This window comes from Aplosporella prunicola, assembly GCF_010093885.1.
Source record: "Aplosporella prunicola CBS 121167 unplaced genomic scaffold K452scaffold_14, whole genome shotgun sequence".
In the NCBI taxonomy this organism is placed as follows: Eukaryota; Fungi; Ascomycota; class Dothideomycetes; order Botryosphaeriales; family Aplosporellaceae; genus Aplosporella; species Aplosporella prunicola.
The window spans coordinates 742,838-765,502 of record NW_022983542.1 but is presented as its reverse complement, the minus strand read 5'-3'; the positions used below and the strand labels follow the sequence as shown (position 1 = coordinate 765,502).

General features: G+C 56.8%; 11 protein-coding genes across 11 annotated transcripts; 6 read left to right on the top strand and 5 right to left on the bottom strand.

The window, feature by feature from the left end:
• Positions 1-2: 2 nt before the first annotated feature.
• Positions 3-988, bottom strand: K452DRAFT_39756 (uncharacterized protein). The gene is made up of 2 exons (XM_033546612.1): positions 903-988; positions 3-836 (listed from the first exon to the last, which is right to left on the bottom strand). Exon 2 carries the CDS (start codon positions 635-637, stop codon positions 128-130), a length of 510 nt encoding a protein of 169 aa, XP_033397170.1. The 5' UTR covers positions 638-836; positions 903-988; the 3' UTR covers positions 3-127.
• On the bottom strand, positions 650-2,815 carry K452DRAFT_228788 (uncharacterized protein; the record flags this gene model as incomplete). The annotated part of the gene is made up of 6 exons (XM_033536993.1): positions 650-847; positions 903-1,267; positions 1,318-1,733; positions 1,790-2,567; positions 2,617-2,739; positions 2,794-2,815. The coding sequence occupies 6 exons, from the start codon at positions 2,813-2,815 to the stop codon at positions 650-652; spliced, it is 1,902 nt and encodes a 633-aa protein (XP_033397169.1).
• Positions 2,816-3,188: 373 nt separating this feature from the next.
• K452DRAFT_272327 (uncharacterized protein) lies at positions 3,189-5,173 on the top strand. The gene is made up of 2 exons (XM_033539086.1): positions 3,189-3,483; positions 3,533-5,173. Exons 1-2 carry the CDS (start codon positions 3,391-3,393, stop codon positions 4,982-4,984), a joined length of 1,545 nt encoding a protein of 514 aa, XP_033397168.1. The 5' UTR covers positions 3,189-3,390; the 3' UTR covers positions 4,985-5,173.
• Positions 5,174-5,355: 182 nt separating this feature from the next.
• K452DRAFT_288152 (uncharacterized protein) lies at positions 5,356-7,145 on the top strand. The gene has a single exon (XM_033540602.1). The coding sequence runs from the start codon at positions 5,522-5,524 to the stop codon at positions 6,884-6,886; it is 1,365 nt and encodes a 454-aa protein (XP_033397167.1). The 5' UTR covers positions 5,356-5,521; the 3' UTR covers positions 6,887-7,145.
• Positions 6,993-8,088, top strand: K452DRAFT_39703 (uncharacterized protein). Its single transcript, XM_033546611.1, has one exon. The coding sequence runs from the start codon at positions 7,099-7,101 to the stop codon at positions 7,708-7,710; it is 612 nt and encodes a 203-aa protein (XP_033397166.1). The 5' UTR covers positions 6,993-7,098; the 3' UTR covers positions 7,711-8,088.
• A 377-nt stretch (positions 8,089-8,465) lies between these two features.
• K452DRAFT_298821 (uncharacterized protein) lies at positions 8,466-9,542 on the top strand (the record flags this gene model as incomplete). Its single annotated transcript, XM_033542156.1, has 1 exon — positions 8,466-9,542. The coding sequence occupies one exon, from the start codon at positions 8,466-8,468 to the stop codon at positions 9,540-9,542; it is 1,077 nt and encodes a 358-aa protein (XP_033397165.1).
• Positions 9,543-9,741: 199 nt separating this feature from the next.
• On the bottom strand, positions 9,742-10,912 carry K452DRAFT_288151 (uncharacterized protein). Its single transcript, XM_033540601.1, has one exon. It carries the CDS (start codon positions 10,821-10,823, stop codon positions 10,008-10,010), a length of 816 nt encoding a protein of 271 aa, XP_033397164.1. The 5' UTR covers positions 10,824-10,912; the 3' UTR covers positions 9,742-10,007.
• A 364-nt stretch (positions 10,913-11,276) lies between these two features.
• On the top strand, positions 11,277-13,742 carry K452DRAFT_309204 (uncharacterized protein; the record flags this gene model as incomplete). The annotated part of the gene is made up of 4 exons (XM_033543229.1): positions 11,277-11,298; positions 11,359-11,957; positions 12,013-13,515; positions 13,650-13,742. The coding sequence occupies 4 exons, from the start codon at positions 11,277-11,279 to the stop codon at positions 13,740-13,742; spliced, it is 2,217 nt and encodes a 738-aa protein (XP_033397163.1).
• A 1,808-nt stretch (positions 13,743-15,550) lies between these two features.
• K452DRAFT_319061 (uncharacterized protein) lies at positions 15,551-16,723 on the bottom strand. The gene is made up of 3 exons (XM_033544211.1): positions 16,623-16,723; positions 16,179-16,554; positions 15,551-16,103 (listed from the first exon to the last, which is right to left on the bottom strand). The coding sequence occupies exons 2-3, from the start codon at positions 16,431-16,433 to the stop codon at positions 15,762-15,764; spliced, it is 597 nt and encodes a 198-aa protein (XP_033397162.1). The 5' UTR covers positions 16,434-16,554; positions 16,623-16,723; the 3' UTR covers positions 15,551-15,761.
• Positions 16,724-17,201: 478 nt separating this feature from the next.
• On the bottom strand, positions 17,202-19,485 carry K452DRAFT_288148 (uncharacterized protein). Its single transcript, XM_033540600.1, has 2 exons — positions 18,161-19,485; positions 17,202-18,088 (listed from the first exon to the last, which is right to left on the bottom strand). The coding sequence occupies exons 1-2, from the start codon at positions 19,225-19,227 to the stop codon at positions 17,569-17,571; spliced, it is 1,587 nt and encodes a 528-aa protein (XP_033397161.1). The 5' UTR covers positions 19,228-19,485; the 3' UTR covers positions 17,202-17,568.
• A 2,028-nt stretch (positions 19,486-21,513) lies between these two features.
• On the top strand, positions 21,514-22,367 carry K452DRAFT_272322 (uncharacterized protein). The gene is made up of 2 exons (XM_033539085.1): positions 21,514-21,676; positions 21,750-22,367. The coding sequence occupies exons 1-2, from the start codon at positions 21,589-21,591 to the stop codon at positions 22,136-22,138; spliced, it is 477 nt and encodes a 158-aa protein (XP_033397160.1). The 5' UTR covers positions 21,514-21,588; the 3' UTR covers positions 22,139-22,367.
• The last annotated feature ends 298 nt before the right edge of the window (positions 22,368-22,665 follow it).

The following is a 22,665-nucleotide window of genomic DNA, read 5'->3' as shown; positions in this document are numbered from 1 at the left end:
GGCTATGTCATTGCCTGACATAATCTGAGCTCCATAACAAGTTACATAAGGCGTCTATACGATGCTATTCTGCAAACTGCTCCACTACGGCCAATCGCCATTCGCGTGCTTGTTACAGATCAGACGATCAGTATTCAACGCCTTCGGTCTCGAATCGAGCGCCGTGATATCCACGAATTAGCTGCAGCTGAGCCCCACTCTTGCAAGTTGCCTTACCAAGCTTCCACCTTGCGACCTCATTCGAGACCGCATGGGAAGGAGCGGAGGGGTCACGCCTCACTTCAAAAATGAGGCAAAGATGCCCGCGAAAGAAAGATCTATTTCCCAGAGAAGCAGAACCAGCCCGAACGCAGCGCCAACCGCCCTGTGTGTTAGATTGTGAAAAGAAGCCGCACGCTCCGCCGACCGTCAAGCACTGCTCTCGCCCGCAAAGGACGACGTCCGGCGCGCCAGCTACAGGACTCTGGGCCCTCTCTTGTATAAAAAAGCAACAAAAAAACTCAATTTCCACCCCGCTCCAACCTACCCTATCCTGCCTTGCCCTGCTTAAATGCATGAAGAAACCGGATTGAACACAATCGCTCAAGTGTTGAATCCAATCATCATAAGTCGTGCCAATTGCAGACCTGATGACCATCTTTCGGCCGCTCTATCTGGCCGCATCCTCAAAAGCGTTGTCGACAACACTGCCTCCCGCATCTCCAAGACCGGCGACGGGTCTGTTGTACGACCAGCCAGCAAACTGCTGCTGCATCGTCTGCGAGAGCATGGGTCCTTCGACGTAAGAGTCAGTCGGCGCTTCAGAGGTGAATTCTCGGTCAAAGTTCGCAGTGTCCCTTTGATCCACCTGTCATGAAAAGTTAGCGCGACCGCGAGACCGTACATACAAAGTGTAAACTTACCACGTTCGGCTTAAAGCTTGGCTCGTACTTGCGGTCCAGAAGCTTCCTCCAGTCGATGCTGTGGAAGAAGTAGTGGGCTTTGATCTCCGCAGCACCGTTGGCGCCAAGACGCTTCTCCGCATTACGGTCCAGGAGCCTTGTCAGAAGATCCCGCGCGGCGGGCGGAACGATTTCCGGACCCGGGAAGTGGAGAGGTTCGGTAAGGATCTTGCGGTACATGTCGTTGGTGTTCTCGTCGTAGAATGGCGGCAGTCCTGTCAACATCTCATAGAGGAGAACACCAAGAGTCCACCAATCGACAGTCTTGGTGTAACCACCACCAGTAAGTAGCTCGGGGGCGAGGTATTCGGGCGTTCCACAGAATGCTAATATCATGTTAGTGGGGAATGCCAGTGTTTCAGGTGGTTGTACATACTGTTAGTCCTGTCTTCGTCTTTCATGTCCAGCTTGCAGAGACCGAAGTCACAGAGCGCAATGTGACCAGTGTAGTCAAGCAGGATGTTCTCCGGCTTCAAGTCACGGTAAATGACGTTGAAACCATGGAGACACTCAAGCGCGCAGAGCAGCTCGGCGGCGTAGAAACGCGCACGGTTGATATCGAAGCGCTGCTCCTTTTGAAGATGGTGGAAAAGTTCACCTCCGTTGACGAAAGCCAGGACAAGGTAAAGTTTCTCAGGCGACTGGAAGGAGAACTTCAGAGGGACAATGAATGGATTGTTGATCTGAGCGAGTACGGACCGCTCGGCCAGCGTGTGCGCGACTTCGGAACGTGAGATGATGTGAGCCTTGCGAATCGTCTTGAGGGCGTAAATCCGATGGGTGTCGTGCTTCCTGTACGTCAGTGTCAGCATGATTCGAATGAAGGAAGCGCGTGATTCGGTACTAACATGACCTGCATGACCTTGCCAAAACTGCCCTTACCGACGACCTTGAGAAGCTCGAAGTCTTCAATCTTGAGGCGATCCTGCCTGTTCTCGACGAATCGGACGCCGACCTTGAGGTTGCCCGTGCCGTACTGAACGTCGATCCAGTCTGCTCCAACTTGACCCAAAGTACGCTCTTGCTCGGCATAAGCAGCTGCCGCCTTTTCCTTGTCTTTCTTGCTCAACTTGGGGTCCTCGACGTACGGTTGCCCCTCCTCGAATCTGGGGTTGACCTTGCAGGTGCCAATGAAGATATCTTCATTGCGTCCCGCGCTCGGTGAGGCATTCGGGTTTCTGATATAAAGAGAGATGGATAGGTCGGTGGTACGAGAAACATCGAATTTATATTGTGTGTTCTCGCCGGCCCAGACGGGGTTCTCGGGGTTTCCGGAGACGGCGTTGACGAAGACTTGCTGCTTGTCGAAATCGACCAGGGCGTAAGGCAGATACTTGGCAGAGTAGCGACCGTGAACGGTAGGAGCGGCGTTGATGGCGCCGGTCGTGGAGTGTGGTCGGCCCTGTTTCACATACGAGCCCGCCATGCTGCCTGAGCCGGGGCGCATTGAGCCAGCGACCGAAAACCCACCCCCTTGCGACAGAGATCCCTGATGATGGGCACCCTGTCCAAAGTTCTGCTCCGCCCCTGGCGGCAGTGAGAAACCTTTGCCTTCATGGAGCGTGACTATAAGGATACCGGGCTTGAGCGGAGGAGGGGGCGGCGCGGCACTCGCGTCTGATGCGGCTGTGGCGAGTGAGCACATGGACTTATCGCAAAGGACGGGGCGACCTACCAATGCCATTCGGGTCCTTAGGATCAGGGCCGGAGCCGGTGGGAGTCTTGTCGACAATGGTGGAGGTGGATGACGAGCGGCTGAAGGTGTTGGCCAGAGGAGCCAGGTGCGTCTCCTTGAGCTCTGCATGGAGCGTTAGTTTTGGGTAGCGACGGAGGGCGCGGGCTGGAGGCTTACTCTTGGTTAACTTCCAGGACATGGTGGCGAGGTGAGGTGGGCGACCGAAGGGAGCGGGCGGAGCGATGGGCAGCGCGGAAGAGGAACCCGTCTAGCGGGGTGTACAAGTCGAGACGTAGAAGGAAATGAGTGGCGTTCGAACAGGGCGCTGGACCAGAACCAAGCTGAAATGCACCGCCTGTACGCGCGAGGACCGAGGGCTTTCGTGATGAGGGTGGCTGTGTGAGAGGCGGCTGGCAGATTGTAATCCACGGGGAGCGTCTGAGGGGAATAGTTCGAAGGCACTGCCCCGGCTTCAATCGAACCGCACTAAAGCCCGATCGGGCATCTTGGTCGCCAAGGAGTCCCCCAACGTCAAGTGCCGACGCCGCCGCGCAACTCTCACCGCAGGTGCACGATAACAATCCGCCTTGCCGGGCTAGACAAGGTGAAGCCGGACTGTCTGCGCCACTCGACACATCCTCACCCGCTCTTCTGACGCCCGGTGCCCTTGGGTGAGGTGACGCGCTACGCGAACGCATTGACTTTGGCTGCCTCGGGCCACCAGCTGGGCTGCAGGGTGCTGCTTCCTACCCCAGATTCTCTCGCCGCGACACCATGGGCGTCATCAAGAAGAAGACGGCCGTCCGGAGCACCGAGGGCGGCGTCAAGTACGTCTGCGACATTTGCTCCGTTGACATCACCTCGACCGTGAGTCTGTTGTTGCCCGCCCCGCGACTGTCTACTCATCATTTCGCAGGTTCGCATACGCTGCGCCAACCCCGCCTGCAATGAATACGACCTCTGTGTGCCCTGCTTTTCCGAGGGCAAGAGCTCCCGCGACCACGACCCGCGCACCCATTCCTATCACGTCATCGAACAGCACTCAATACCCATCTTCACCGGCGACTGGGGCGCCGACGAGGAGCTGGCCTTGCTCGAGGGTGCTGAGACGTACGGCCTGGGATCATGGGCGGACATTGCCGACCACATTGGCGGCTTCCGAACCAAGGACGAAGTGCGCGACCACTACATCGATACCTACATCAACAGCTCGACGTTCCCGCTGCCTGAACATGCCAGCCCGGAGGATACGCGTCTCAGCGAAGAAACGCCTCGAGAGGAGTTCCAAAAGCGGAAGAAGCGGAGGATAGAAGAACGGAAGGATGCTGCCAAGAATGCGCCACCTGCGACACCGAAACAGAAACCCACGGCCAGTGTACCCGCATGTCACGAGGTTCAAGGGTTTATGCCGGGCCGCTTGGAATTTGAGACAGAGTACTTCAACGAGGCCGAAGAGGCCGTGCAACACATGCAGTTTGAGCCCGGCGATGGCATCAATCCAAAGACTGGTGAGCTGGAACCGGAGATGGAGCTGAAGATGACCATCATGGACATCTACAATGCCCGCCTCACTGCTCGTGTGGAGCGCAAGAAGATATTATTTGAGCACAGGTTGCTCGAATACCGCAAAAACCAGGCCCTGGACAAAAAGCGGACAAAAGAAGAACGGGATCTGCTAAACAAGGCCAAGCCATTCGCACGCATGATGAGGCATTCGGACTTTGAGGAGTTCACAAAAGGCCTAGAATATGAACACAATTTACGTCAAGCGATTTCACAGCTCCAAGACTGGAGGCTTATGCAAATTACCAACCTGAAGGCCGGCGAGAAATACGAGGCAGAAAAGCATCAACGGTTGCTCAGAGGGCCGCCTGTCGGCTCCTTTGACAGGTTAGCCGCCACGCGCATCAACAAGCCACCGCTACCTGTCGAAACCACGTCCGCAACATCCGCTTTGACGGCTCCTGATCTTGCGATCCGGCCCCTCAACGCACAGCCAACGCCACCCACATCCGCATCGCCGGGCGAGAAGCCCCTCACGAATGGCAATGCGAATGGTGTTTCGGAGGGCAACCACAAACAAAAGTTCCAGGCGCAGCCAATACAAGGCGTCCCTACCCTGAAGCTCAACGACGAAAACGCAGCAGACCTGCACCTGTTATTACCGGAGGAGCGTGAGCTGTGCGTGGCGCTACATCTCAAGCCCAAGCCCTATATCGCCATCAAGGAGGCGATGCTGCAGGAGGCCATCCGGCAAGGGGGTAGCATCAAGAAGAAGGCGGCACGGGAAATCTGCAAGATTGACGAGAGAAAGGGCGGGAGGATTTATGATTTCTTCGTGTACAGCGGGTGGATCACGAAAGCGTAGACTACGAGTACAAGCAGCTGTTTGCGGGCGGGCTTCTGGATACCCCCTGGCGGTTCTCTTGCATGTGACAGAGGCTCCGGGACCGTGGGATTGACGCTCGGGCGTAGGGCGAAAAGGTACACGATAGAGACGAGTGAAGTAGCGTGGCTGTACGAGTACACGATGTCAAGTTCCTTGTTTGTTTGCCTCTGAACAGCGCATCATATCACGCCAAAGTCTCGCTGCCGAGGGCGGTCAGGGCAGGTTCGCGCTCGTGCACGGCCGGAATCTAGGCCGCAGGGCACGTCACGATGCTTCCCTGGCCTGTTGCCGGGGTAGCTTGGTAGTTTGCAGCGTTCACTGACCCAGAAAACACCTTTAATCACCCCGCACCCACTCCTCCATGAACCCGACGACGCGCCCACATCATTCGTTCGCCATGTCTATCTAGAAGATCTTACAACTGGTCGCCAGCGGACGTGACCAACAAACCCTTGTTCCACTTTTCTCCCCGCATTCAGCCCTTTGTCTCTGAGCTCCAAGGCTCCACTCGCCAACATGACCGGCTCACCGCAACCTACCAAATCCGCAAGATCCGTCCCAGCCCGTGGGGCGCTTCTGCCGCAAAAGCTGCATCCTTGTCAGGGAGCTCGGGCGTCTATTTTTCAACCACCTCATACCCCCACCTCCATCTCCTCTGCACCTCCTCACGGTTCCCCTCTGCGCCGAACAGGAACCTGGGATGATGCAACAACACCGAACTTAAGTCGGAAGCGTTCCCGCGCCGATCCGGATTCGTCTTCTGTCAACAACCTCAACACACCTTACTCTGCTTCTGCCAACGGCTGGACCACTATGGCTGATGTTTCAACCATCATGCGCTCCATCGACACCACAAGCCCGCCACCCTTTGTCAACACCCGATACACCTGCGCCGGGGGCCTGGATACTCCGGGGTTGAAGGCGGCAGCTATCTACGACACCGAGGACGACAACCCGTACGTCGACTTTCGGCGGAGATGGAGCGTCACCAGTCACGACGACAACGCCATCTCCGCTTCCACGGCCCTTGGCCACGGCAAACGCAAGCGATCTCAATCCACGAATGATGCTACATCTGAGGGCTGGGGCAGATTTGTCTTCACGCTGGTCGGAGGAGTAGCCAGCAAGGTCTGGGAGTTTGCTCGCAACAGCACCTTCAGAGGCTTCTACGCTGGCGGGGGCCAAGGATACAAGATGCCGAGACCCAACGGTCTGAACAGGAAAAGTTCAACTTGCAGTGTCTGGGAGGATGTCAGCACCCATCACAGCCCAAGAGGGTTCGATTTCTCTTCAAACCCGGTACCCGGCCGATTTCCCCAGAATGAGCTCTGCCGAGCGAGAGAGGACAGTCCACAGCGCCCGGCAAAGAAGCAGCATACGGACATGGGGGCAAGCTGGGTGATGGTACCTCGACCAACTGAAGACGCGAAGTCGTCGAGCACAGTGCGGAAAACGCCCCAGCCAAATGGCGTGCCTCGATTCTCGCGGCCCCGGGCATCTTCTGGACCTCGACGCTCAATCCTCCCCGCTCCGCGGCGATCCTCGACTGGCCAAACTGGCTCACCGGCGGTTCAGACGGAGAAGTCTGCGTATTCCACGCTGCCCCGCTCCCGGGCGCATTCGAGAACATCCATCAACAGCAACAGTTCCGGAAAGAGCACGCCCCTCTCGCCAGAGACGCAGAAGTGGATGGCCCAGAGACGCAGGGAGGATCAAGAGGCCAACGCGAGCATGCGAAAGCTGAACGCTCAGCTCAGAGCCATGATCACGCAGGGTCGGCAGGCACTGGGCACCAAGATTGAAATCGAGGACGGCGAGGACGAGATGATGGAGGACGAAGGCTTTGCCGAGGGCTGCATTGATCAGCCTATGAAGTGGTAGATAGATCCATTGGTGTCGCATGGCGCTTTGCTTTTAGGTTTGCGGCGTTTTCTGGAAACTGATACCCTCATGGTGCGGGCACAATGACTTCAAATGGAACAAAAAATAACGAGACGGATCGTCCCAGAGGGGCATCAGGATAACCGAGGGTTGCATGCTGGTTTTGCTTCAAGGTTAGCTTTTTCCTTTTTTACCGTTTTTCTTTTTTACATATGACGCGTTACGACTATGATACAGAAATTGAGAAAGACGTCGAGATCATGACGGAAGTAGACATGTGGCTGTGTGATATCTCTGTTCTCTCAGTGTCTCTCAACAAGATCGGAAAGACAAGCATCTGGCGAGAAGACCCGTCCAGCTTTACCGCACTACCTAACCTAGCCTTAGCTAACAACCAGCGCCCCCACCCCACCCCAACCCAAGAAAAAAAATCCATCACGATTACGCCTGAGAGTGAAGCCAGCCAGCCCGCTAAACACGCGCCAACGCGGAGCCGCGCGGAGCTAGTGACGACGCAGATCCAGACGTCACAAGCCCTCTCCGTCGTGGCAGAAGGATGCCGATGGAGCGGTGCGAGCGGTCGGACAACGACAGAAAATCACGAGGCTGGCGCGCACAGGTGTGCTCCTGCTCCTGCGGCCAGACCCTGGCGGCGTCATCTTACGCCAAGCAGGCGAAGGAAGAGAAAGATGCTGAAGCAAGCAAGCAAGCAAGCAAGATATGTACGCACGCACGCAGCCGGCTTGCTGGCGCATGCCTCATTGTTCGGCGGTCGTGCCGCCTCGGGCCTTTTCCCCGCAGTAGCTCAGGCACGCGACCGCTAGGTAGGTGTGTGTATGTACTCTGCCTGCCCATGCTCGGTGTGGATGGCGCACGCACGAGATCCAACGCAAGGCAAGGGGGAGGGCGGACGGGCGACGAACGACGCGGGCCAAGACGGATGGGCGGGCGGCTGTGGCTAGCCGGCTTGGGCGGGCGCGCGCGTTTGTGCCGGCTCTCTTGACCTTACTGCGTGTGTGGATGATGGACACGACACGTTCTTTTCGCGGTTTGGTGTGTCCCTACATAGGTGCTCTAGGGTTGCGATATAACGGCTGCACTAACTGGCTGTGTGGCGCGGCTTGCTAACTACCTAGCTGTTCTTGAATAGGTACTGCGGCTTGGCTTGCCCTACACTACTACTGTCTGCCGCGGTTTGTTTTTTCACTTCTTGCGTTTTTTTCTCTTCTGCTCGTTCTGGTTCTGCTTCTAATTTATTTTCTTCTTTGACCAGCTGGCTTATCGAACGCGTTGCGCCCTTGTTAGCTAGCGGTTGGTGGTAGTGGGCTTTTTGCTATCTATCTATCTATCTCGGTCCTAGCTCTTGGCTCTCTCTGGAGGTGGAGCAGCTGCGCCGTAAAGAGAGCTTGCAGCAAGCAAGCAAGCAAGCAAGCAAGCAGGGCATCCTCAGCTACAGCAGCATCTCTCGCACCTCTCCTTCTCTCTCTCTCCATCTTAGGTGTGGAGCTCTCTAGCACACCCACCCACAAACCAATCCACCAGCACGACCACCAGCACGACCACCAGCACAGCCACAACCATGACCACCAGCATGCTGCTGCTCCCCCAACAACAGCACACCCCGCACGAGCCCCTTCCGCTCTACCGCCCCCGCGACCCGGAAACAGACTCCCTCCTCTCCTCCGCCCCCTCCTACCACTCCGACATCCCGTCCTACCACTCTCGCCGCCCCAGCAGCTGCCACCTCGGCGTCGACGCCGTAGCCCCGCCGGAGCCGGTCTACTACGTCCACTCCTCGCTGCTGGACATTTCTGCGCCGCCGCGGTGCGGCAGCAACACGGCCACCATCACCAGCAGCAGCAACAGCAGTAGCAGCGGCAGTAGGCAAGATCAAACCCGGAGCCAGGGACAGGAACAGCCACTGCCCCTCCGCCTCCTGCCAGGCCCGGGCCTCAGCCCCCCAGCTGCCACAGACACCCCAACCCCCCGCGTCTACCCCGTCCCCTCCCTAGGGCCCGCAAAGCACCGTCTGTACCACAACGTCGCGAGGCGGCGGGCGCTGCGGCGGCTGGGCGACAGCAATGCTGGCACCAGTACCACCGCCGCCGCCACCGTCACTATCACGAACCGCGGGAACGGTAGCGGCAGCAGCGGAGGAGGACCCCACGCGCCCTCGCCCGTCCCAGCCGCGAACGCGAACGAGAACGCGAACGAGGGCGCGGGGGAGGCGCCGTCACGCAGCGCAGACGCGGCCACAGCGACAGCGCGCGAACAGCAGCACCTCGCCCTCCTGGTAGCCGAGAGCGCAAGCTGGGACTTTATGCGCGCGCAGCTGGCGGAGCGGGAGCACACACTGACGCTGCTGCCCGTGGAGCGAGAAAATCGTGCTGTAGGCACACACCATCCTCTTCCTGCTGGTGCTGGTGCTCCTACCAGAGCCGGCGGTCGCGGTGGCGGTGTAGCCCGCGCACTAAGCAGCAGCAGCAGAAGCAAGAGCTGGCGCGTTTTGGGGAGGGCGCTTTTGGGCAGTGCGGGTGCGGGCGCTGGTGGTGGGGGGAGGAGAGGGGATACGGAGGGGAAGGGGAAGGGGAAGGCGGGTTGGGGACGCAGGAGGGGCTGGGCAATTGGTGGGTTTAGGTTTGGGCGGTTTGTTTAGTGGGGTTGTGTTTTCGGGGGGTTTGGGGTTAGAGGGTTTGGGAGGGTAATGATTTTAGGAAATTCACACATAGATTTCGCACTGCCGAATTAGGTAGCCTCATAGGTATAAAGATGGAAGAGACGGGTAGAGCAAACTGGGCATCTAAGGGGATGTAGAAGCTTGTTCGTTCGTAGCACCGTCCCGTTCAATGACAAGAGTGAGAACCGTGGCTTCATTTACAGACGATGATACATTTTCGACGCGGAGCCAAAAGACTAGACAACTTGGGACCCCCCCTTGATGCCTGAACAGAACCCCCTGGATGCAAACATGCGTACGTCGTGCCTATACCGCATTCACACACACTCTGCCCTCTGTCTTCTCGTGGCCGCTGCTGTCAAGTTTCGGGTTTTCTTCCTCTTTGCTCTGCGTGCTCTCCGCTCCATCCACTCCTTCCAATCCAACCACAACACCCCACCCCATCTACCAGCCCTGCCGCCTAAGATACTGCACACGCTCGACCGTCGCCTTGAAGCCGTTCATGAAGCGATTACGCCAGCGCATACTAGCCAGACGCTTGCGCTTCAAGCCCGGGCGCTCATAGAACTGCTGGTTGAGATAGTGGCCACGGACGCGGTTCCGGCTCATAGTCTGATCAAGCAGGCGCAAGCCGCGCGCCAGGTCGAGATTCTTGCTGATTTCGATGGAGCGGCCGGCGGCGGGCCCCAGCCGCGGCAGCAGCTCCGGGTCCGGCGGCGTCAGCAGGTCCTTGGGCGAGGCGGCGATGCCCTGGGCGCGCGAGAGCTGGCCCACGCGCTCGTAGAGCCCCCCCGGCCGCGGGCCCCGGTCTAGCGAGCCGAACAGGTTGAGGGCGTCTTCGGCCGAGGAGCTGCGCGTGCGCGCCGCGGCGCCGCCGAACGGGTTGTTGGCGTTGTTGTTGGTGTTGGGTGCTTGCGAGAAGCCCAGCCGCGTGTGGGTCCGGTTGTCGGCTTGCGCCGTCGCGGCTTTGAAGCGCGAGGTCCGCGGCCCGGCCGTCTTGGTGAAGGACAGGGCGTCGTTGAGCAGGCTGGTTAGTTCGTGCGAGCGCGGCGAGGCGTTGGGCTGCGTGGGCGCTCCGGTCGGCGCGGGCGCGCGCTGCTGCTGCTCTTCGGGGCTACCGCTGGGGGATTGGCCGTCGTGGCGGGCGGCTGAGACGCTGAAGGCCCTCGTGCTGGCCAGCAGGGACTGGCGCTGGTGGTGGTGGTGGAGACATGGGCGGGCGAAGGCGGAGATGAGGTTGGAGCGCAGTCGGAGTTCCATGGTGGTGGCAGAGGCTGGGAGGAGGAGGAGGGAGGTCAGCGCGGAGGTGCGAATGGATGGATGGGGACACACACACTTCAATGGAGTCGACAAGGACGTGGGATGTGCATCTTCCCGCGCTCAAAGTTTCCGGCCGGGGCGCGCGCGTGGCCCGAGCGCGCGTTTGGCGAAGAAGCTCCAGCGACTTGTTCGTCTACCGTATCTCTCTCTCTTTCTTCGAGCAGCTGCAGTTGTCGGCTGTTACTCTCGCTGCTCCCTCCGCTCTCCGACCCGTCTCTTCACTCTGCTGTGCGACGCGCATTGAGCTGCCGCCATGTACAACTATCAAGGTGAGGCGCTCTTCACCTGCCCGTCCCGCGCATCACGCCCGGCTAACCCGTCGCAGCTCCAGGACAATATGCGCGCCCCCCAGGCTACGCTGCCTACCCAGGCGCCAGCGGGACGCCGCCAGGAATGGCTCCGCCGCCCGGCATGGGTAAGCAACCTCGACGCCGACGAGACAAGACAAGACGCTGACAACACACCGTACGGACAGGGCCGCCTCCCGGAGCCATGCCCGCGCCGGGCGTGAGCGCTCCCCCCGGAATCCAGCAGGCGCAGTCGCCGCTGCCCGCGCGCCCCGGCAACCTCCCGCCCAACTTCCAGCCCCCGGCCGGCATGCCCAACATCAACTTCAGCGCGCCCGTCATTCGCCTGGGCACCACGGGCCCCAGCCCCGCGCCCTCGGGCCGCAAGGAGAGCGCCGCCGAGCCGCTGTCGGCCGGCGGTAGGCGTCCGGGCCTCGGCGGCGACTTGAGGGGCGATTCGCAGCGCGGCCAGATGCGCGACTCGATCATGTCGTTGCAGCCGCCTACGCGCGAGGAGATTATGCGCACCATCTTCATTGGCAACATCCCGGACGGCGTGGGCGGCGACGACGGCGTTGAGCGGATATTGCGCACGGCGGGGAACTTGCGTCGCTGGAGCAGGGTCACAGATGCCGACGACAAGCCGTGCAAGTTTGGCTTTGCCGAGTATGAGGATGCCCAGAGCTTGGAGACCGCGGCGGAGATTTTCAAGAATGGCGTCGAGGTCCCGCTCAAGAAGCAGGAAGCTATGAAGACGGAGGAAGAGGTCGAGAAGACGATTCTCTTGGTATGGTTTTGTTATTCTGGCATTTCAATGGCTTTAAATACTGATGTGTCTACAGGTCAAGGTTGACGAGGCCTCGATGGCATACGCCGAGGAGTGGAAGGGCAAACGCGACGAAGACGAGTCCGCTGCGCAGTTCCGTGTTGATACCGCCAAGGAGGCCTTGACTAGTGTCATCCATAGCCTTTTCCACCCCCGTGAAGCTCCGACCCAGGACAACGAAGGCGACGTCGCCATGGGCGATTCCGAGACCAAGATCGACGGCGCTACCGGCGAAGTCGTCACCATCCCTCTTACCGTCGAGGACGAACTGTCTGACATTCCTCCTGAAATGCGCGAGACCGTCGCGGCGGAGATTGCTGCTTTCCGTGATCGCAGTGTGCGCAGGGATATGGAGCGTCTGGCGCGTGAAGAGGAGATGGAGAAGCTGGAACGTCAGAGAGGCTCGGGGGCCCGCATCAACCGCCTGGCTTCGCCGCCTACGACGGCACCTAGCGGACCCGGTGGTGGCGCGAACGGCATCCCTCTCGGACCCAGCAAGCGTGGTGTGGAAGGTGCGCCAAGCGGTCCCAAGGCTTTCACCGGCGCGCAGATTCCCAAGGACTATCAGAACGGCGTGGCGTTTGTCAATGGCTCTTCTTCCTGGATCCACCGCGAGGATGAGGATGATCCGGCCAGCGACGAGGAGCTGGAGCGTCGTCGCAAGGCTAAGCAAAAGGCAGAGGAGGACAAGTCCTACCGTGAGGAAGAGCGTCGTTGGCAGAACCGCGAGAAGAGTCGTACGGCTGCTCTTGCACGTGAGAAAAAGCGTGACGACGAAGAGGAGAAGGCGCAGGAGGCCGAGAAGGACGCCATGGCCAAGCGCCTCGCCGACTGGGATGACGACGAGGAATCCGCCCGCAAGGCCGAAGAGTACTACTCGGACCGTCCGATGTGGTTGCGCAACCGACAGGCGTTCCGCCAACGCGAGTCGGCTGCCGACCAGAAGGACCGCGAAGCCGAGGACCGCGAGAACGCGCGTGAGACGGAGAAGCGCGAGCAAGCGCGCGGGCTGGCCGACTCGTTTCTGGACCGCACGGCCAGCGAGCTGTCAGCGCGCTCGGCCGCAGCACCCACGACGCCGCGCGAGCCGGCGCGCTTCAAGATGTCGCTGGCGGCAGCGGCGTCGCAGCGGGCGCAACAAGCGGCGCCGCGGCGCACGGCGGCCGAGGTCGAAGGCCTGCTCGAGGACGAGGAAGACACGGAGCAGTCGCAGCGGCGCAAGGTCGGGCTCATTCCGTTCGACCCCAACGACCTGAAGGCAAATATGACGGAGGAAGAGAAGCGCGAGGCGGCCAAGCAGCTGGCGGCGGATATTCCGAACGATCTCGAGGGTCTGGTCAATTGGCAGGTCGACTGGAAGTATATCGACGAGGAGATTATGAAGGCCCAGCTGCATCCGTTCATTGAGAAGAAGATTGAGGATTATCTGGGGGTCAGGGAGCAGATGCTGGTGGATGTGGTGGAGGAGCATGTGCGGGGGCAGGGCAAGCCGGATGATTTGATCAAGGTGCTGGAGGAGGTGAGTCTTCTTTTTTCTGTTCCTTTCCTTTCTTTACCTCTCCTTACCTTTCCTGTCCCTTCCCTTCTCTTCACGCTCCGTCAGCCGCGTCACATGTGTGTGTGCTAAGGGAACTGCTAACGTTATACTCCCAGGCACTGGACGAGGAGGCCGAACCCCTGGTCAAGAAGCTCTGGCGCATGATCATCTTCTTCTCCGAGTCGGAGAAGCGCGGCATTGCTGCGTAGGTAGGTATCGAGGTAAGGTGGGTAGGTAGGCTACTATTATGAAGAAGACGATGGTCTGGAAATCAAACTCAAAATCAAATATTGCAAGTTGGCTGGCTGGCTTCTGTCGCTGTGTCGTGTTGTGTCGTTTCGGTTTGGTTGATGTGGCTTTGTGGCTTTGGTTGTGAGGCGGGATGGCCGGGTTGGGGGGGTTGGTTGGTTGGTTGGTTGGTTGTGTCTGGCGTGATAGGTAGGTGCGTGGGTGTCTGTCTGTCTATCTGTCTGGCTGTCTCTTGGTCCTGCGGATGGGGGTGGAGGTGGGCGTGGTGTGCGTGCCTCTATCTACCGTGCTTCTGCCCTTGGTTGGTTGGTTGGTTGTGTCTGGCGTGATAGGTAGGTGCGTGGGTGTCTGTCTGTCTATCTGTCTGGCTGTCTCTTGGTCCTGCGGATGGGGGTGGAGGTGGGCGTGGTGTGCGTGCCTCTATCTACCGTGCTTCTGCCCGTTTGTTCATTCGTCCATATATCCATCCATCCATTATTTTCGCTTGCATGCATCTGTTGCCCACTTTGCGCTTTCTCTGTACGGATACGATGGGTTTGTGGGGGCGTGAGGGGTGTCTAGGAGGAGTACGTGCGTGGGAAATGAGAAGGGCTGAGAAGGCTTGGTTATAGTAGTCGTAGTACCTAGATACTAATCTATAGTTATATTAGGGGAGTTAAAGGAGAGAGTAAAGTACTTACTTTACATTATTATTAGTAGACTAGGAGGCTTTAGGAAAGGTAGGATACGTAGAGAAATTTAGTTACTTTCTTAGAGAATATAGTAAAGTAGAACGTTAATTAGACTGTTATATTTACAAGGGTCTTAATTACAGATATAGTATATTCTGCGCCGTAAACCCCCTAACAACAAAAGAGATAATTGATAATCGTTAATTTTAATTCCTTGTTTTTCGTTTTCTAAGTGTTTTTTCGTTTTTGTTTTACTTAATTTCTTATCTTTCTCATTTTTAGTGTTTTTGTTTTTTCGTTTTTCTATTTTTTATTTTTTATTTTTATACGAGATGATTTTGACGGCCTCTTCCCCTTTACGATTATGGAATGATGGAGAAAGAGACGTTCCTGGCGGTGTGATTAGGATTGCGGGCTGCAGGTCCGGGGTCGAGGCGGGTCATATCATCGAGACGAAGGGATGGCGAGGGGATAGGATTATAGAGGACGGTCATGGGAGCAGCTAAGGCACAGGCCCGGCACGATGGAAACTGTCGCAGGGTGTAAAGACATCCAGCGCAGAACAGGGCCGGCACCGCCTGAACACGTGTATGTAAGCAGATGGTCTTGAGCCGTCCCCATAGACGGGGCGGATGGCCTATGTTTCATCGGGACGGCAGAGGACCGATATGGGATGTAGGAAGTGGTGTTGCTGACAATATAACTGAATACGAAGATACCGCGTACGGTGTTGACCGCGCGCGTATAAAGAGCCACCTACATGTGACGCGTTAAGCTTATACAAGTGTCGAATAGAGTCAAACCTAATCTATAATCTATGTTTTTTCGTGTCTCTCCACGCATTATAAAGCTAACACCTACTCGCAAATACAGAGACATCACTAAGCAGCTTGACGGCGTCGCTTCATCCACTTAGCCCGCTAGACGGTTAGGGACAGCGGACAGCACGAAGCCGCTAAGCTATGCGCCGCCTGGACGAGACGCAACGACTTTACGCCCTAACGGTCTAGGCATGGACCTATATACTTTCTAGAAAATGTATAACAATTGCTTACTTTCCGTCTTTAGAACTATTAGTAATTTCTGTTCATATTTATCTGTCACTAGCAGTTAAAAGTACAAAAGCTATGAAGTTCATTCTAGACTATAGAGTAGGAAACCACAAGAGAATTTAAAGAAAGTAGTAAATACATAACTAAATACAATAGCCGAGAAGATTTCCCATCAACCACAACCACGCACTGAAACCGCACACAAAAGCCCTCCCTCAATTTAAACATCTAAACAGGCACCAACGACGCAACACCACTAAACCTTTTCCTCCACCCAGCTCATCTCCACCATCCCCACCCCCTCATCCTCACTTTCATCCCCCCTTCCCACATCCGCAAAACACCACACCACGCCCAACCCGGCACTCACACAAACCGGCACAACCAGAAACGCCGCCTCCAGCAGCGTCAACCCCACAGCCAACCCCCCCACCAGCCCTACGACCGCACTCCCCGCCAGCGTCAGCAATTTCCGTGGACGCGACGCCAGCGCGCCAAGCGCAGAGACGAGGCAGTACGCGTACGCGCTGGCGATGAAGAGCGCGAAGCAGACCGCCACGGTAGGCGTAAGCGGATTGTTGGGCGCACGGTCAAAGAGCTAGAAAAAGCGCGGTACAGTCAGCATTGCTGAGTCTACTCTTGATGACGGGTTGGGTTGGGGCGTATGACGCACGTGGTACAGAGGCCGGATGGCCGGGCTCGGACGCGCGAGCGGCACGCCCGCGTCGAGGTCGAGGAACGCCGCGCCGAGGCAGAGCGAGGAGCCTAGTTGCGCGAGGACCATGACGAGCTCGACGGGGCGCGTGTAGGGGCTTGGTGGCGTTGGTGAGGGTGGTGCTGTGGTTGCTTTGGGTACCGGGGGCTCCGGCTCAGGCCGCTTTAGTAGCGGCTCTGTGGCGAGGTATGTCGGGAGTAGAGGGCCGGGCATGGTTGGCGGTTTTTTGGTGGCTTGAGGTCGCTTTTGGGAGTTGTGTGTTGTGTTGGTGCGGGTGTCTTCTCGCTGGCTTTTTTGTTTGTCCTGGTTAAGAATGGAGTGATGAAAAGATTGCCTGTGAGTGTAGAAGTCAATATGAGTGATGAGTGAGAGGAAGTTGGAAGGCTGTAAGCAGCACTGTACCTTCCGCAGCAGCCGGGCTCAGACACAATAGGTAGGTAGCCACAAGCCAGTCGGCACCGGTTCCAACGCCAGTGAATCCCTGCTATATCGACTTGACAGTTTTTTATTTGCACGCGAGGCACGTATAAGAATAACTGAATAAGTGCCAGGAAGGCAGAGTTAAGTGATGTTGTAACTTGTTGACGTCGAGGCTGAGCCGGTGTGCCGCTGACCCCGCTTTGCGGCTGTGCTATGCTGTGCAAGAGGTTGCACACATGCATGCAGGCATATAAGCGCGAGCTTCAGCCTCGCTGCCTCGCCACTCTGCCTTGTGCTGTGCGGATGGATAGTCTGTGGATTTAATCGCTGATGTTCTGTGCGGCGCTCCTAGGCGACAGGATGGTAGACCGGCTCTTTACCTATATGCGACACAGCCCCTCTAACATATGGACACTCATGTGACTATTAGCCTTCAATACAACTGATGTTAGCAATTAGCATGTTTTAGCGGAGCTTATATCGCATCAAAGTAGAAGACCCAGCTCCTTCACCAAGTCGCGCCATACCAGTCGCAAACCACATCCCAGAAAACATTGAAAACACGCATGCATTTACTGCTGATCATGGTACATCAAAGAAACACCAAAAAGCCCTAAACCCGAAATCAAAATCCGTCGCCAGCCTGATGATGCCCCAGCCCCATGCCATGCCGTCCCAACTCCATGCAGCCGAACGCCCTCCTCTGCTTCTCCAGGAAGCAGACTATATTAGTAGATAGTATAGAGAGAAACCCCGCCAGACGAATGACAATTTCCAAATGCGCAAGAAGAATAAGAACGAGATGATGACGATGATGATGATGGAAAAGAAAAATGACGGAAAAGAAAAAGACGGCGATGAAGGAGAAGAGAATGAGAAAAGGAGAAGAAGACCACAGAAGAAGAAGTCGCACAAGTAATACCTCCACTTATTCCGCCTCCGCCGCAGCCGGCTTAACAGGCTCCCGCACAGGCTCACCATGCACAGCCCTCGCGAGGCTCTCCAGCCCCTCCAACCCCACCAGCTCCCACCCCGCATCCTCGGCCTCCCTCGCGCCCTCCAACTCCTTCAACGCGCCTCTCGCGCGTTCCAAATCCTCGCAGAGCAACCAATGCGTAATCTCCTCCTCCTTCTTCTTCTTCCACAACTCCATCTCGCCCTCCTCGCTCTCGCCAGCGGCAGCAGCAGCGTCTCCGCCCTCAGCCTCGGCCCGTACAAGCGGGGTCGCGGCGCCGTCGGTGCCGTCCGCGGCCTCGCTCTCTTGCCGTCTCGACGCGTTCGCGGCCCAGAATATCGCTTCCCATGCGCATGCCGACACGAGGATGCGGTAGATGGTGCTGAGGCGCTGCTCGGACCTGTCGGCTAGCGTGGCCCAGCGCTGGGGCTCGAAGAGCCAGCCGCCGCAGCGGAGGAAGGGTTGGCAGACTACGTTGGTGGGCCAGCGGGTGCTATGTGCGCGTTAACAGTTGTTCGTTGTGTTGCATTGTGGGGAAGGGTTAGGTTAGGTTGAGAGGACTTACAGTTGCCAGAGGTAGCCGAGGCTGAGGTTGCGGACCGCGAGTTTGGCGTACCAGACCGCGTTGTCGAAGAGGGATTGCGAGCGCGGGGTCGTGAGGTTCGAGATCATGGAGCTGATGCGTGTGAGAAGGCGTTTGAGGGTTGACATCTCCTTGATATCGGTTGTCGACTTTGCCTGGGACGGAGAAGCTTCCTCTTCGTGGTCGAGGATCACCTTGTCATCCGGGATCTCAACGCCCGCTGGGGGAGTCTCAATGACGGGGATCCCCTGGAGCTCTCGCGTGATTTTCTCTAGAGCCTCAATGCACCGGTGCCGTACTGCTGCCCGGCCCTCTTCCACCTTCAACAGGCTCTCTTTCATGAGCTCGTGTCGCTCGCGGAGGGCCTCGGAAGGTAGCAGGCAGCGCGGTCGAAGCTGCTTCAGCTCGGTGCTTTGTGACGAGTACTTCTCCCAGTGGTCTAGGAGCCGGATGTCAATACCATGCTTCTCCACGAAAACCTGCAGTTGACGCCTCATTTCCTCAAGTCGTTTGGTCTCGCGAGTAAGCTCCTCGAGAAGCACTTGGTGCTCGGGTTGCATGTGCTCGGACTCGATGCTTCCCTTGTCGTCCTTCTTGTCGTCTGCCTTGTCGTCTTGGTCGGGCGCGTTCGAGGCTTCTGCCAGCTTGTCGATGTCCAAGACGTCGGCGACCTTGATGATGATTTTCTCATCGAAGCCGGGTCCAAGAGGTTGCTCCATTACCAATTCATCGCCAACCTGAACTTGGAAAACTTCCGGCTCCTCTTCGATGATTTCGGTCTGCACGCCTCCGTCTGATACAGAAGGACCGACGGTTTCCGTTGCTTTGTCTGAGCCAACAGGAGTGACGGTTTCCGTGCCTTTGTCCGAGCTAGATGGAGTGACAGTTCCCGTACCCTTGTCAACTCCACTAGGAGTATCAGGGTCCGTTCCCCTGTCTAAAGCAGGAGGAGTGACAGTTTCTGTCGCCTTATCCGCAGTAGAAGGAAGAGCAGGGGCCTCGGGAGCAATGGTCGAAACCGTCGAGCCTCGACGCCAGACTTTCTGCATAATCGAGGGAGCACGGCGAGGACCATCAATCGAAGTTCGCCTGGTGCTTGCGAAGGGAATTTGTCCCTCCGAAAGGTGCGCAGCCCGGTAGGGATATGCATCAACGACATACTTCCGGGAAGGAGTGGCAGGGCCCTGGTTCGCGTACACTTGACGGAAATCGGGGCGCCCCCGGTGGAACACTGAGAGCGGTCCGTCACACCATGAGTTGGCATAACACAGGTGCTTGAACGGCGCATCAGTTTTCTTCGCCAAGTTGAGGAACCCGCAGCGAGGGTTGGTGAAACGGTCTGCTAAGTCAGTTCAGTCATATGCGAGGTAAATCGGGAGGAAGTACATACTCATCTGCCGCTGGCAGGATGCTTGGTAAGCTTCAAGCATGCCCGTACATGCAAGAACCCAGTAGTCCTTGTACTCCGCCGTCGTCAAAGAGATCTCTTGAATGGTATCGGTCTTGTAGACGTAGCAAGCTGGCGGGAAACGAGAGCGTGGCCAGGGGAAGCTGTCAAAGACTCCCGAAGCCTGCAACGTTTTCATGCCATCGGCACGAAGACATATATCTTCATGTCCAACCTTGGCCATGAGAAGGGCAGCACCTTCCCAGTAACCTTGGAAGAAGAATGCAGCTTCTGTCCAGCGATTGTCCCTGAGATGCTTCATGAACTTGCGGTGGAAACATGACTCCGCGAACTCGGGCAAAGCCTCCTCTGAATCACCATATGGGATCCAGAGGACAAAGTAGGGTGTGGTTGCTTCAGCAAGGAACTCATCGATGCTGGCTTTTGCTGCATCGAGGCAATGGTTGAATCTCGGTGAGGTTTCTGCCGACTTGGTGCTCTTGGAGCTTTTGCCGCTTTTGATGCTTCCTTTGTCAATCTCCTTCTGCTTCTTCTTGAACCTATCAGACCTGGCGGTCGAAGAGGACTCTGCCACCGAGTGAGGCATTGTCGGTGAGTTTGTTGTGTAGGTAAGCAGTTGGCAGATCCTGAGTTAATCTGCAATTTGCTTGGAATTGAGAGAAGATGTTTTTCACTTCAAATGTGCGCAGAAGTCAAGAGTTGATATAAGTCGACAAATTTGCCACTTGCAGGATACGTAGGTTAGGCAATGCAAGCCACGTAGACCGCGGACTGTGGCCACAGCCACACTCGTTGGTATGCATGCATTGGGTGCCCTGCGGGATGGCCTAGGGTGTTGTACGTGGCGCCGTTCGAAGAATTTTGTTCCTCCAATGAGGCTGCACACTTGCTAGCGGGCGGGCTTGTCAACCTCTCGTTAGTTGAGCTCCCCTGAGAAGGCCTGAACGTTGTTTCAACAGAGCCCTGCAGGTATTTCAGCCACTCAGGTTTGGAAGCGTACAGCGGCACTGCGGATAAATTTTGAGGCTTTCCGACCGGTCAACATGGCCGCAGTTATATGTAATCGACATTCACTTCTTTCGCATTTCATTCGAAGCATTCAAGATATCTATACGCGCGTCAGCCCAACCGACGAAGACTTCTACGAAAATCATCAGCATACCGTTCGATGTTGGGCATCAAATGCCTCTTGCTCCCAGATTTTGCAGGCTTGCATATCGGGTGATACGCCGCAACCCCTTCCCCTCTCTGGATACCTGAGTGTCAATGTTACTTTTTGCTGACCGGTGAGCACTCTGATATATGCAGAAACATCAGTACCCAAACGACTGCATGCCCCATAATTGTATGTTAGTAAATTTTTCGCAGATGATACTTTTAGAAGTATCTTCTTTTGCCGATAGATCTTGGTACGAAGAATTTCTTCTGGTTCGACAGTGAATCCTTGCTTTTGCGTTGATAGGAAAATAAATGTATCGAGTACCTGCCTTGTCTCACCGTCAACCTGTCTCAAACGTGAAACAAAGAGTGCTACCCCGTGTTTCAAGTGAGCCAGACTCCATCAGCTCGGGCTCTGCGCAACAGCCTTGTGATCGAGTACGCTGGTGAGGCCGCGGCCAGCTCAGTAGGCGTGAGGCATTCGTGTCCCTTTTTAACAGCAGCGACAACAGAGTCGCGCCTCGTCAGCTCCACAGATTCGCCTCATCAGCTTCACCCAGGAAAATGTGATGATACGTTCAAGCCATTTGAGCGGCGACGCGTGGGAGCGTGGTGTCGTTGAAACGTGTACCTATCGCTTCCGAACCGGGAAAGGCGCGGAGGCCTCAGGCGGGGAAGAGCACGCAATCTCCGCAATCGCCGACGTCACCGGCAACCCGTTACAGCGGGACGTCAGGCATCCAAGCTCAAGCTCAGCTCAAGCTTACCTACCACATCACCTTTCGACCTCGACCTCGACCTCATCCCTTCCAACTCCAGGACTCTATTTTTGTCCACGCACACAATGGAAACAGCACTGAAAACCTTCTTCTCGTCGCCCCGCTTCGCCGTCGCAGGCGCAAGCTCCGACCCCACCAAGTTCGGACACAAAGGTACACCCCACCCTACGCACCTGCTGCACCTGCTACACCACACCCCGCTACAAACAGAACTGACAGCTCCCAGTATTCACCTGGTACCTAACGCACTCCCTGCCCGTCACGCCCCTCAACCCGCGCTCCCAAAGCATCAGCGTCCTCACAACCGCCTACCCCACCATGCCCTCGCCAAAAGCCCTCCTCACCCCGACTGAGACCTCGCTGAGCGTGATCACGCCGCCGGCCGTGACGCGCGAGCTGCTGAAAGAGGCTAAAGAGGCGGGAGTGCCGGCGGTGTGGTTGCAGCCCGGGAGCTTTGACGACGAGGGCTTGGCTTATGCCCAGCGCGAGTTCAAGGCGGCGATTGCGGGGGATTTGGGCGGCGGTGGGAGGGGCGGCGAGGGCTGGTGTGTACTTGTGGATGGAGAGAGGGGGCTGAAGACGGCGGGGCGGGAGTGGGAGGCGGCGAGGTTGTAGGTAGTGGACTGTTGGGGGCGTTGTAATGCCGCTAAAATCGTCCAACAGCGCTTCAGCTGTGTGGAGTCAAGGCGCGGTCCAGGTCGAGAACGAAAACGATTGAGAGCGTCAGGAACATAGGCGAAAGATAACATGATAACAAAATGAATGAACGAGGACATCAAAACTGCGTCTATAAGCATGATTGATGCTAGAAGCTTCAGTGGCTCTTACAACCACGACAAACAACACCATACAAGCCAGCTAATTACATTCACCATAATCGTCACAATTTCATGTATATTCGTGGTGACAAACTTGTTGACCTTCGACGTCTCTGTTGACAACTGTTGCAACCAATAACATCAGCTTCATATACAAGTGTTATAACGAGCCACATAATAACAGTGTAGCCATGAGAGCTTTTACGCACGCTCCGTCGAATAAACAGCACCGGTGCGTGCAACTACTTAACACAACACCCACCATCATGTATAGCTCAGAGATACGTACTACAAACTACAAAAAGCAACTGAAAGCATGGTTTA